Here is a 14,547-nt window from a genome sequence, read left to right on the forward strand (position 1 = left end):
ATTTTGATTTTTAATTGTATTCCATCCTTGAACCTCATTTCGAGTGTGCTGTTTTGAGTCCTTTAAAATGGACCTTAAACACTAAGGAGAAAAATAGTGAGCTATGTTAGTGAATTACCATGCTGTGATGCCCAAAAAGATGCAAAATATAAAACTGCTGGCAACGCTGCATTGAAGTTCCCAAACCAGATGATGCTTTCCGCTCGAATCTGTGCCACTCTTATAACACCACTCTGACCACTGGCGAAGCACGAGAAGGAATAGCATTGGAGAAGGCATTGTTACAAAATCGCGGCCTGGCTCACAATCTTGTAGATTTCGATGGGGTCTGCTTTGGCTGCGTAAATGGAGTAAATGTTGAATTCTAAAAGGCTGAACATAGTACATTTCTACTACTTTTGCTGAGCTACAACGGCCCAAATATACTAAATACTAAATCTGTGATGTCACAGTGACGTACCGGTGCTGAGGTTTCGGTCACAAGTTCACGAAATGGGACTTTGACCTTTATTTGCTCTTGTAATGATCAACTGAATATCTCAAAATTGACAAAAATAGTTTTGGAAGAATATGTTATCAATCTAAACTGATTTAACATTTCTCTTTAGTGTCCATTTAACCAACTCCACCACCTGGCCATCTCGCTGCAGTGCATTGCCTACTGAGTACTGTGAGGCTCGGAAGGGAGAGCTTTCCTACATATAAGCTCACCTGCAGTATGGCCAGGTAAACTCAATGACAAAAGACGTGCATTGTGAAACAGGCTTGTCGGTAGCACTGGAAAAGCTGTGTGGTCAGCGCTGTAGTTTAATTGGTGAGTCGCAAACACATCCGGGGTTTCACTTCTTTAGCAGTGACCTCAGTGGAGCAAATCAAGCTCAACAATGTTCAGAAAGTGTGCATTTACTCCTGCAGTGTTGTGGAAATTCAATGCTCTAAATTTCAGTTAGAACCAGTTTCATTTTTTGTCAAAGGCACCAGTTTGTGGCCCATTGCTAAACTGTCTCGAGTTGGGCATCACCCGCCGTGGTTGCTCAGTGGCTTTGGTGTTGGGCTGCTGAGCACGAGGTCGCGGGATCGAAGCCCGGCCATGGCTGCCGCATTTCAATGGGGGCGAAATGCGAAAACACCCGTGTGCTTAGATTTAGGTGCACGTTAAAGAACCCCAGGTGGTCAAAATTTCCGGAGTCCTCCATAACGACGTGCCTCATAATCAGAAAGGAGTTTTGGCATATAAACCCCATAATTTTTTTCTTTAGTTGAGCATCACCAGTGGCCCTCGTGGTTCGCCTCCATTGATTGAAGGTCAGGGCACAGCATTGTACCTGTGTTGGAGGGGATACCAAAACGAAACCACCTCTGCTTTTTGCACGAAGCAGTGTTTTGAAGAAGCCCCTGTGCGCATGGCGAATTCATGGCACTTTCGACTGGTTGCTCCAGTTTTGATTGTGATGAAGATTGGAACCAAGGAAAGTGTGCCCGATCTCACTGTTGAGCAGCTCTCCAGAAGCCGGAAGTGAAAACACGTCAGCTGTTGTGAACAAAGGTGGCAGGCACGTGTAACTACTGGTGCACAAGCTGTCATGCACCTGCCATGGTTGCTCAGTGGCTGTGGTGTTGAGCTGCTAAGCATGAGGTTGTGGGATCAAATCTCAGCCACGGTGGTCACATTTCAATGGGGACGAAATGCGAATACATCTGTGTTCCACCACAGGAACAATATGCCTCTACTCCAGCAATGCCCAATACACAGGTGCCGAGTTTGTGCCACGACTCATAGATACCCTTAATCAAGGGCGGTGAACAGAAGCGGTTGTTTTCCACTTGCTCAATATTTACAGAAATTTTTTCATCCCTATTCTGAATACAGCAAAACGTGTAGTTTGGTATTTTTGCGCAATTTCAACTGCATTTGTCTCAGTTGCAGTGGCTGCCGCTATTGCTGCTTTGCCCTGCATGCATTGCTATTTGCAGCAAACTGCTCATATGCACGTGGTGTTCCTGTCCATGCAGTTTCTGTGAACGTCATTTAAGGTGTATTATTCATAATGAAAATTTAGCAATAATTTCAAGTGCTATTGCAGCTGTCACTGCCATCGATTCCCAATTACAGTTCCATGTAACATGTATCTACCAAAGGGGCACTCTGTCAAGTGCACTTGCTCATTGTGACCAGTCTGGTATAAATTGGGTTAGTTTATGCCAGTCTCGGCAGTTCTCTAATGCAAAGGGATCAGTGTGGAAAGTTGTCTTCAGAGGCAAAACTTCCTTAATTTCACAGCACAGTACCAAAGGTGGCCTATGATCTGTGATTAGGTTCAAGTGTGATACAACATGTTGTCAGCTGCTGGCGGGCTGAAAAGAGCCCTAGTGTGAGCCACTGTGATGGGACCTCGTGTTGTATTACCTTGAATTGGGGAACAATCGAAAGACAAGGACACAGAAGAGGCACAAAACAACCACATGTAGCGCTGCCTCTTCGTTTTGCGCCTATTCTGTGTTCTTGGCTTTCACACTGCGCCCTAATTCAAAATGTTTAACCAACTAGCTGACATGTTCACTTTACATTACCTATGAACCCTTTCAGTACATTTCCGTGTTTTTGTCCCCCCATGTCACTGATGTACCCGTACGTTATTCACACTCTCCCCTTGGATCCCAAGAGTGCAAAAGCAAACCGCTGTGTTTATTTTATAATATCGGAGGAAAATAACCTGGCACTGGGGGTGCATCACCTCCGAAAGAACCTGGCACTGAGAGGTTTAAAACATAATTACAAAGAAATATCAACAAAGTGGCTGCATGCTGAATTATACAAGATTGTTATAACATTGACTAGTGTACAAAAGTTTAAGTATGGATTATAAGGCGTGCTAAGCATGCAGCAGCCTTGTACTCCATCGCCTTATAATCCATCGCACCAGTTCTTTGCAGCACTGCTGAAGGTACAAGGTATACACGGGTAATATCATTGCCAAGCAGAATGTAGTTCCTGCTGTAATTTTCTGATCATTGGCCGGATTAGAGAGTCCTACTTGGTACATGATATGTTAGTGATGTGTGACATGTTAGGACCTTTGCACATGCATATATTATACTGTGAATTACTGTGGTGGTTACCGGCAATTGCAGCAGCATTCACCCTAACTGGATTACGGGGTAGCGTCAATACACTGCAGAGCGCCCTCTTCGATTCGAATATACATCTCTTGCTGGCTGTTCACCCTGACAGCAAGAAATAAGTAGTAAAAGCCATCATCGCTTAGCCTCATCTCATGCTGAGGGCAAAGCGTTAGAGTTGTTCTTTTGCAATTATTGCGGTTGGCTGTTTATTATTGCGCTGCTAAGACTGCAAAGGCTTCGATTTGCCGTAAAAGTGGTTTGATTTCCAATTAGCCGATGGTGCCAGATCCTTAGCACTGGCGTTATGTTGACAATGCAGAGTGCTATGAAGGCCTAATTGTTCCCTGAGTCATTGATTTACTGCTATGCTCTGTTGTGGTAACTGATGATGGTGGTGAGTGAATACCAAATAGACGCCTAGCAGATGATCTGGCACAGGTGAACATTTATAAGGGTGTTTGTACTACTGGCTAAAGAGGTGGCAAGGAAGTGCTGAGAATGCGTATGGATGAGGGAAAGCCCCACTGGCGCATTCATGTAAACACAGTTTATGGTCGCAACGCTGGAACATTTGTTACGCCAATCCACCAACCAGGGAGCATGTCTTGGCAGGATGGCAAGCAGACAATATGGTGCGGATGAACACATCTTGAAGGCATTCGGCCTTTCTATTGGATAACAGGCCTACAGCTTCCACAGTGTTGCGAAGAACTTGTGAGTTTAAGTATAGTATGAAATGGTAAGTCACCAGCAATCACTTGTGCATTGGTTCAACAAAATGAAAACATTGTCCAGTGTACGAAATGCTCCGCTCCTGTGTCTGCAATGGTTGCCTGCCGTCTACTTTGTGCGTACCCTGAGACAAAGACAAGTGTACACCCGTGAGCAAAAGTATACAGACCACAGGGTCGCCGAAACAAACAATTTCTTTGTAATTAGCATGCATAAACTGAAATTGACGAGCACACTGGAAAGTACACAATGCCAAGTTTGGACTGCAGTCCTCAATTCGAAGTTGCATTCGCAGACAGGGAAAAAATCGGCTTTATCGCGCAATCTCTGGTCCAAATACTTTTGCTCACGGGTGTACTTAAAGGTGTGAAATTGAGCAGTGATCAAGCTGAAGACTATGAAAGATGGATTGTGGACAACACATTTTATAAGTCCCCATTGCAGTGTCTCTATGAAATGGGCCTGCATGCTTATATTTAGTTTCATACTGACATTATGCTGCGTGGCAACTCAAGCGAAAAAAGGTAATTCCACAATTTTCGCAAATTGACCTGGGGCAGTATTCTGTAAGTGTCCACCTAGTGGGCATGTCCATTTTGTCTGCTGGTGAAATTCTGATTGGCTGGGCTGGGGTTTGCCATCAGGAAGGAGACAGGTGCCCCGAGCCATCAGCACTTCAGCAGCAGACAAAATGGACATGTTCACTAGGTAGACACTTGCAGGATACACCCCCCTGTTACTGCTACAATAGTTTCTGCTACAGCTGTATCACTTATCAGTCTTCCTCTTAGCTACGTTGTTTAGTTGTTCCCCTTGCAACACCTGTGTTCTCCTGGAACAATTTAATTTCTTCTTGTTAGAAGTGCTAATTTTTTCCTTTTGTTTTGTATGCCACTTTTCTTCATACATTTTCCTTCTCAAGCCTTTGCATGCCCTATACTAGTCTGCAATGCAAAACGCACACAGCACTTAAAGTGTTCGTTCTTCCGTCTGTATTGTGCTGCAACCCAAGAATGTGCTGCCAATGCTTACACATGTGAATTGTCGCCCTCATCTGCAACATCCTTAGTTTGTATGGCCTGACACTTGCATTCTAATCTTCTAGTCACATTTTAGTCGCTGTTTCGGCCGAAAGGCAAAGCATCAATTGTTACAGCAAATTAGTAGAAAGCTATATGAAGTAAGGATACTAGTTTTATCGGCCATGTAAAGGTGCCGCACACTCACAAGCAAACATGAACACATCTCACTCGATGACCGCCGAATGCTCGCTGTCAAAATGCCGGAGTGAGGAAGCGCAGCAGCAGCAGCGAGTGAATTGACCTTCGTGCTTCCATCAGTGAAGGTACCACTGCCCCGAACTGCACTGACAGGCGAACCCTGCTACATCCTGTTACATTTCAGCAAAATATGAGTGCCGCACTGTTTGACACATTCTGTGAGGGATCTCTGGTGCTCATTTTCCTTACAATTCAAATAAGGTTCCGTGTAAACTTGACATTTTGCTGTGGGTGCAAAACAACTTTGGACAACAACAAAGCAATTACGGCCATCTTCTCTGAATATGGCTTCAAGCAGGAGGCTGTGTTAGCATAACAGCTTGCTCTGCGACATCATTTCAGCTCGAGTCCAGCAATTTATTTTGATATTTTAGAACAGCTTTGAAATAAATTGGAAATTGGAAGTCTGTTTGCATAACACAGACAAATATTATTAGAGAAGTCATATTGGCAAACTGAACAACCACATTTTTAAGAGATCCAGGGATATCCAGGGAAATATTTTAACAGAGTTAATGAAAACTGGCTTTGAAGGTTAAAGGCACTGTTTCTCCATTTTGTTCAGTTTGACCCGCCTGATAATTCAATTTTTTTTGGTCCCGTTGGGGTCGAGTTAACAGAAGTCGATTTTAGTGTGACCAGTCCCACTTCATATGACATGACTTAAGCTCGGTGTTTTTGCTGAGTTATTCTTAAATTTATTCAGTCACTTGTTGCAGGATTTGGAACTACATAAAGAAATTGTAGTTTTATTAAAGGTTCCTGCTTCACACGGCAAGTATAAGTTGGTTAAACTGAACCCATTTGTGATCTGTTGTTGGGGTTTTTATTGCGACAGAAATTATATGGATACTCCAGGCGCATTTCTGCCATCGTCGTCGTCGTGAAGTTCCATATAAAGTTCAAGGGCGATAACATTGTCGCTGCGCGCCATATGCTGTATGTGCGAAGGAAGGCATGCGAGGGTGAGCGAACGATGGCAGCTCGATTTCGCAAGCGCAAGGGATGAAAGTAAGGAGGCAGTGCACCGTCTTCTGTCACGTGCAAGGCACCATGGCGGGGGGGGGGGGGGGTCTACTCAGGCAGTTGCTGTGTATGGCACGGCTGCGTGGGTCCCATCCCCATCTGGAAAGTGATTTGCGGTGGGGACACAGTGTGCCGGCTGCTGATACCTTCATGTGCGCTGTGTTTTTGCCGTTTAGTTCGCGTTGAAGCGTGAGGTAGCCAGTGATGCCATTTTGGAGCAGCCAAAAATGCATTTCGGAGCAGTAAATAGGAATTTTTGGGCAGGAATTACGAAATTGATTGCACACTTTATATATCCTGGAGTCCTCTAAAGCTCAAATACCAGTATTATTGATAAGTCCAAGGGCGATAACGTTTTAGCCGCACACCAGATGCTGTATCTGCAAAGGAAGGCATAGTCAGTGGGCATGGTCGAGTAGCAGCAATGCAGTAAACCAGTTGCTTCTAGTCCACTTGCTGACAGTAATGGCTTCGCACACTTACCGCCAAGAAACTTGAGCTTTCCTACCTTCAATAGCTGTTCCCACCAGGAATGGTGCAACGACATCCTCCCCTTGGTTGCCCAGTCCACGGGAGCATGTTGTTCAAGGCCGACCGCCAACGTTTCTGCAGTCTTCTTCGGCTTCGGATACAGATCAAGCTTGGAAGTCTCTGTTGGGTAGCGAACCCAGCCTGCCTGCAGTAGCACCTCCAATCTTCGGATTCTCATCGACAACGTCATCATTTAGCCGCAACTTTATAAGCAGCTGTCGTCGCCCGGGCAATTTCAGTGGGCATGGTCGAGCAGCAGCAATGCAGTAAACTAAACACACATTTTTTTCTTCTAATCCAGCTTGGTAAATGTCATTCCTTTTACTCTAAAAAATCTAATAACCTGTGTCTGCTGCTTGTACCATGCCCACGTGTTCTTATGTATTTGTGAGTGTTTTCACATTGTCAAACTGTTGCTCATGAGTGGAGACATTGAATCTAATCCGGGTCCCAATGTTCTTCCTGAAGAGCTGGCTAAAGTTGTCAAAGCAATTGATGCGCATGTTGATGCACCCCATAACTAATTAAAACAAGTCCTTGATGAGGTGAAGTCAAGTCAAGCGAGGTTGGAAAAAACTGTCTCGGATATCAACCGAAGATTGGTTGCTGTAGAAGCTCGCGTTAATTCTTTAGATAAAACACCGCCCAGTGACCTGCAACAAACTATATGTGATGCTGTTCGAGGGGTGAATGCTGGACTGTCTTCACGCCTCAATGATTTTGAAGATAGATCACGACGAGAGAACCTTATATTTTTCTGAATAACTGACGCTGCAGCCGAAACTTGGTCACAGTCTGAACATAAGATCCGCTCAATTATCTCAACTCTAGGTGTCCAGCTACCGCCTGATGGCACTCCATGTGCACGCAGACTTGGTTCATACGTTCTGATGTTTGGAGTCTGGCATGAAATAGATGGTAGCTGGCCCATGTCATCGTCCAACTTATCCACGCTGAGGACGTTGTTGAAGGGAGAGGCTTGTTCTCATCGAGAACGAGGAATATGGGTTTATTTACAGTATTTACATGAGGACGTTACAGTTCATCAGTCTAACGTGACTGAAAGAGGAATGCACCCTGAGGAGCCGCCAACGGCTCCTTAAAGGGACACTAAAGGTTACCAGAAACTCAAGTTAAAGTGGTAGAGCAATGTTCTAGAACGTCTAAGGCGTCGATATAATCGCCAACAGAGCTTTAGTAACCGAGAAATTGAGGTAAATGCATGACACGATTTGAGACCCCCCAGCGACATTCTGGTACTAGCCCGATGACGAAAGCATAATTTGTGTTACTAATACTGAACTACTCGTATTAAAAATATCATTTCATTCGATTATAAGACGGAAAAAAATGCTACTTGTCTACGTCTATTCGATTCTAAGAAAAAATTACATTTTGACATTACCCTTCAGTAATATGGGTGGTCGAAAGGTTTCGTTTTCGCTCGACTCTGCGCCGCGCACACTTTGGAGTTTCAGTAGTTTCGTTATCGCGTCGTGCTGTGAGGGTTCTGCTGGTTCGCGAAACTTTCATTTGGAACAAGCAGCGAGAATGCCACGTCCATGTGATGTCGTGGGAAGCCCTCGTTGCTTTCCTGCTCCGGAGAGCCGGTGTCGAGGCCGCCGTCGTAGTACGCAACGACGCCAGCAGTGCGAGCCCTCAGCAGCAGGTCGCGCTCGTCAGTGCTCAAATCGCTGAAGTTGAGCCCACCATCGTGAGCCAATCTGTCGGTGTCACGGTCCATTGCAACGACCGTCGAAGTTTGCGTCATAGAATGAAGTGCCAGCTTATGGTCGCGCGTTTCTGCTTCCGCTAGCCACCATACTCCCGCTTTCGCTCTGCTGTCGGCTCTGTCTTGGCTCTGTTTCTGGCCGCACATTTGCGTTTTGCGCAGAAAAGCCGTAGCGCCGTCTGCGGACGCCGTTCTACTCACCGATGGCGCAACGTCACTATGAGACCATGATGTCAGTACTCCTCGATCGGAGGGCGGGCGATTTGAACTGCGCTAGAGGTACGCGGACACTTCAGAACACATTTTCTCTTCAAATAAGTCTCTCCTTGGCACGAAACAAGCGTTTCGAGGTTTCTGGGAAGGTATTTCAACAGTCCACTTTGACTTAATAGTAACCTTTAGTGTCCCTTTAAATACACTCTGTCCTCCCTAGATCCCTAGGTGAGGGAAAATGGCCGTTCGACCAAACGGAGCGTCCAAAGCCATCGTAGCCTACCCGTCTTTGAGGGGGAGGGTTTACGCACTCACTTCCGCTCAGGTTTCACTGACCACACCGAGGTGAGAGGGTTCTCGTAGACACGGGTCCTGCCCCGAGCAGGCACCTCTTCATCCCAGTGTTGACCCTGCAGACACTGGCCGCCGCGCCTGTCCATGACTTCTAAGCCCCACGAGACAACCGCAAGACATCTCCCAGGATTTCCACCGCTTCTAACAAGCCGTGACGGCGACGGCGAATCCACTAACAATACTTCGTCTGCCGACCGCGTTTAGTCATAGCAGCGCCGAGCGGGTGTTGACGCGGCACATCGTCGTCCCTACGAGTCGCTGCAGCAGATTGGGAAGGGTTCCACGGTCGCTTCTCGGAAGCTCGCCACCTGTGCAGCTGCAGCTGGCTGGGAAAATTTTGTAGGTTGGTACCCTTGCAGGCCGTTCGTAACAATGTGCATAGCAAGTGCCATCCCATAATTATAAAGCTTTCTACCTTTAAGATTAAGGAAAGAATAATGGTAGAGAAAGCCAAATTAAAAGGTACTGGGGTCAGTTTAAGTGAAGATTTTTGCAAAGAAACGAGGAACACACGCAAGAAACTGCACGAGTACGGAAAGTCGACTGGCCAACAATATGCAGTCTGTTACAACAAACTATTTGTTAACAAAAAATGCTTCGTCTACTGCAGTGAGACTGACGGAATATATGAACTTAACCATGATTTTGTGTCTTCACCCTCTCCCTCAGTTTCCGATAATTTGAACAGTGTTCCACCCACTTCCTAGCAATCCCAGCCTACTAAATGTGTCGCAAAATGAAACCCAGTTTCTGTATTTTTTACAAATATTAGAAGCATATCAAACGTGATGAGTTATCCTCCTTGATTGACGACTGTTCCGCCGACATCATAGTTACTAACTGAAACCGTGTTGTTGAGTAAAGTTCGCGATAGTGAAATTTTACACTGAGAACAACTACAAATTTTACTGGTCTGATCGAATAACAAGGACAGGTGGGAGTGTTCTCATAGCAATATCAGATAAATTTCACTCTAACATAATTCATACACCTTCGCCACTTGAACTGGTATGCGCATGCGTTCGCTTTGGATATCAAAGTGTTACTTTGTGTGATTGCTACCGTCCGCCTCACTGCTCCCCGAACTTCTGCGAGAACTTGCATGACTGTTCATATGCAGTATCTATCTGATACCCAAACTCGCAGATATTTTTAATGGGCGATTTTAACTCTCCAGACATTACTTGGAGCAAATCGGATGGATCAGTTGCCTGTCATACAGCGGAAAGCAAACTTTTTATAAATGTATGTAATGATTTTAATTTAAGCCAAGCAGTCTTTGAATCCATGCGCATCGCAACATCATCTTGTAATACACTGGACTTGGTTTTCACAAAAAATCCTGTCATTTCATCGATTTATTGCTTACCTGGCCTTAGTGACCATCGCATTGTACACTTGTGCTTTTCAGGCACAGCGTCCTCTGCATGCATCTGAAGTTATAAAAGATTATGCCAATGCTGATTTTGTTTCTATATGTTCGGAATTAGAAGTTTTTACTGAACAATACGTGGAATGTGCTTCAGGTGTGCAAGAGAATTGGGTATGGCTCAAAAATAAGATTAACTCACTAATAGATTGCTATGTTCTGCTGCGAACTGTTGGAGTGGCGTTCCGTTCTCCGTGGTTTACATCATCACTTCTTCACTTACGTAATAAAAAGAAGCGATTGTACCACAGCGCCATATCTTCTGATACCACAGAGAGATTGGTGGCTTATCACAGCGCAATGTTACATTACAAACAAGCATATGAAATTGCTAAACATGCTTTTTGGTGATACACTTCCTTCTCTTTTACAGTCTAACCCTCGTAAGTTCTGGAGCATTGTTAATGGTCCGAAAAATAAAAACATTTAACTTTGTAATGAACTTGATTCAGTGATTGCAAGTGACAGGTGCTGTGAAGCCTTGCAGGACATTTTTATAAACACATTTTCTACTGCCAACTCCTATGATTTACCAGTTCTAGCTGATCATGAACTTTCTTGTATGAAACCTATCATTATTGATCAATTAGGGCTTTTTAATCTCATACCTAAAGCACCTGGCATGGATGGAATCACTCCTCAATTCCTGAAGCAGACTGCCATTTATTGCTTCGTCATTTTTTCACAGCTTTTCTCACAGTCATTGCGACATGCTTCAACGCCCAGCGATTGGAAGGCGGGAAAGGTGATTCCTGTGCACAAACCAGGTGACACACCTAGTCCTTCTAATTACAGACCCATCACTTTGACTAGTATCCCATGTAAGCTTCTCGAACACGTTATCTATTCTAATCTTATTGCATTTATTGAACAAAATAACTTCTTTCACAACCGTCAGCATGGTTTTAGGAAACACTACTCATGCGAAACTCAACTACTTCTCTTTACTAACGATCTATTTTCGGCATCTGACAATGGTTCTATTATCGACTGTATTTTCCTTGATTTCCAAAAAGCCTTCGACACCGTTTCTCACCGTTTGCTTTTACTAAAACTAAGTATGCGAAATGTTGACTTGAATTTATTGCAGTGGATTAAATGCTTCTTACCTAACAGAACCCAGCACGTAACTGCTGACGGCCATAACTCTCGCTCTTGTTGTCACATCCAGTGTACCCCAGGGCTCCGTCCTCGGGCCCCTATTGTATTTAATTTACATTAACGACCTCCCCCACCTGCATTAAACCAACAATCAGGCTATTTGCCAATGATTGTGTCCTCTACCACGTAATATCTAACCCTTATGGTTCTTCTCGACTTCAATCTGATCTTGACAGCATTACTTCTTGGTGTTCACTCTGCTTCATAAAATTGAATGTCAACAAATGCAGAATAATGAGGATTTCCCAAAGAACTGCTGACTGTAATATCCCTTTTTATTTTATTACTAATTTTCAGTTGCAATCTGCTAATACTTATAAATACCTAGGTGTCCACATAGATAACAATTTATCAGGGAATACTCGTATTAACTGCGTCACTAACAATGCAAATCGCACTCTTTCTTTTTTTGTGATGTAACTTTGCTTTGGCTCCTGTTTCCTTAAAACTTCTTTATAAAACATTAATCAGATCGAAACTAGAGTTCACTTCTTCAATCTGAGACCCTCACTCCTCTACGCTTGTAAACACGCCAGAAGCCATCCAAAATTGTTCAGCTCGGTTCATTGTTGCTAATTATTCTCACACCACCAGTATTATTTCAATAAAGACTTCTCTGGACCTTCCTAACCTTAATATCAGAAGGAAGCAGGCCCGCCTATGTCTCTTTCTAAAAACTTCTTTACTTATCTGGAACTGAAGCGCACATTGTTCTCGCCACCTTGTTACCTTTCATCCCGTGTCGACCATAACTTCAAATTTCAAGTGCCGTTCTGCCAGACCAACATGTACTTACATTCCTATGTGCCAAAGAGATCATCCGAATGGAATCGCCTATGTCTCTTTCTAAAAACTTCTTTACTTATCCGGAACTGAAGCGCACATTGTTCTCGCCACCTTGTTACCTTTCATCCCGTGTCGACCATAACTTCAAATTTCAAGTGCCGTTCTGCCAGACCAACATGTACTTACATTCCTATGTGCCAAAAAGATCATCCGAATGGAATCGCCTATGTCTCTTTCTAAAAACTTCTTTACTTATCCGGAACTGAAGCGCACATTGTTCTCGCCACCTTGTTACCTTTCATCCCGTGTCGACCATAACTTCAAATTTCAAGTGCCGTTCTGCCAGACCAACATGTACTTACATTCCTATGTGCCAAAGAGATCATCCGAATGGAATCGCCTATGTCTCTTTCTAAAAACTTCTTTACTTATCTGGAACTGAAGCGCACATTGTTCTCGCCACCTTGTTACCTTTCATCCCGTGTCGACCATAACTTCAAATTTCAAGTGCCGTTCTGCCAGACCAACATGTACTTACATTCCTATGTGCCAAAGAGATCATCCGAATGGAATCGCCTATGTCTCTTTCTAAAAACTTCTTTACTTATCCGGAACTGAAGTGCACATTGTTCTCGCCACCTTGTTACCTTTCATCCCGTGTCGACCATAACTTCAAATTTCAAGTGCCGTTCTGCCAGACCAACATGTACTTACATTCCTATGTGCCAAAGAGATCATCCGAATGGAATCGCCTATGTCTCATTCTAAAAACTTCTTTACTTATCCGGAACTGAAGCGCACATTGTTCTCGCCACCTTGTTACCTTTCATCCCGTGTCGACCATAACTTCAAATTTCAAGTGCCGTTCTGCCAGACCAACATGTACTTACATTCCTATGTGCCAAAGAGATCATCCGAATGGAATCGCCTATGTCTCTTTCTAAAAACTTCTTTACTTATCTGGAACTGAAGCGCACATTGTTCTCGCCACCTTGTTACCTTTCATCCCGTGTCGACCATAACTTCAAATTTCAAGTGCCGTTCTGCCAGACCAACATGTACTTACATTCCTATGTGCCAAAGAGATCATCCGAATGGAATCGCCTATGTCTCTTTCTAAAAACTTCTTTACTTATCTGGAACTGAAGCGCACATTGTTCTCGCCACCTTGTTACCTTTCATCCCGTGTCGACCATAACTTCAAATTTCAAGTGCCGTTCTGCCAGACCAACATGTACTTACATTCCTATGTGCCAAAGAGATCATCCGAATGGAATCGCCTATGTCTCTTTCTAAAAACTTCTTTACTTATCCGGAACTGAAGCGCACATTGTTCTCGCCACCTTGTTACCTTTCATCCCGTGTCGACCATAACTTCAAATTTCAAGTGCCGTTCTGCCAGACCAACATGTACTTACATTCCTATGTGCCAAAGAGATCATCCGAATGGAATCGCCTATGTCTCTTTCTAAAAACTTCTTTACTTATCCGGAACTGAAGCGCACATTGTTCTCGCCACCTTGTTACCTTTCATCCCGTGTCGACCATAACTTCAAATTTCAAGTGCCGTTCTGCCAGACCAACATGTACTTACATTCCTATGTGCCAAAGAGATCATCCGAATGGAATCGCCTATGTCTCTTTCTAAAAACTTCTTTACTTATCCGGAACTGAAGCGCACATTGTTCTCGCCACCTTGTTACCTTTCATCCCGTGTCGACCATAACTTCAAATTTCAAGTGCCGTTCTGCCAGACCAACATGTACTTACATTCCTATGTGCCAAAGAGATCATCCGAATGGAATCGCCTATGTCTCTTTCTAAAAACTTCTTTACTTATCCGGAACTGAAGCGCACATTGTTCTCGCCACCTTGTTACCTTTCATCCCGTGTCGACCATAACTTCAAATTTCAAGTGCCGTTCTGCCAGACCAACATGTACTTACATTCCTATGTGCCAAAGAGATCATCCGAATGGAATCGCCTCCCTGCCTCCATCGCCAGCAACCCTGAGCATGCAACATTCAAGACTACCATTTTGAACATGTATAACCACTCCTCTCTAACGCTGCAATGGCATTGAGAGTGTTTAAATAAATAAATAAATAAATAAATAAATAAATAAACTCTAATGTCAGCTATGCAAATATTTGCTTGCATAGGTCGCTTATGTCCTTTGG

The 14,547-nt window shown here is 44.1% G+C and overlaps 1 protein-coding gene across 4 annotated transcripts in view; it reads left to right on the forward strand.

The window, feature by feature from the left end:
* Window positions 1-14,547, forward strand: part of LOC142566724 (serine/threonine-protein phosphatase 2A activator-like) — a 149,486-nt gene that overhangs the window by 2,328 nt on the left and 132,611 nt on the right. For 2 of the 4 annotated variants that reach the window (XM_075677581.1, XM_075677582.1), the window contains exons 2-3: window positions 10,169-10,236; window positions 11,109-11,187. The exons of 1 other annotated variant lie outside the window; for it this stretch is intronic. In XM_075677581.1, the coding sequence (XP_075533696.1) occupies window positions 10,169-10,236; window positions 11,109-11,187 (147 nt within the window). The remainder of the gene's footprint in view (window positions 1-10,168; window positions 10,237-11,108; window positions 11,188-14,547) is intronic. One more of the 4 variants, XM_075677584.1, reaches the window with a different exon arrangement.

Source organism: Dermacentor variabilis, unplaced genomic scaffold (assembly GCF_050947875.1).
Source record: "Dermacentor variabilis isolate Ectoservices unplaced genomic scaffold, ASM5094787v1 scaffold_13, whole genome shotgun sequence".
NCBI classification, from domain to species: Eukaryota; Metazoa; Arthropoda; class Arachnida; order Ixodida; family Ixodidae; genus Dermacentor; species Dermacentor variabilis.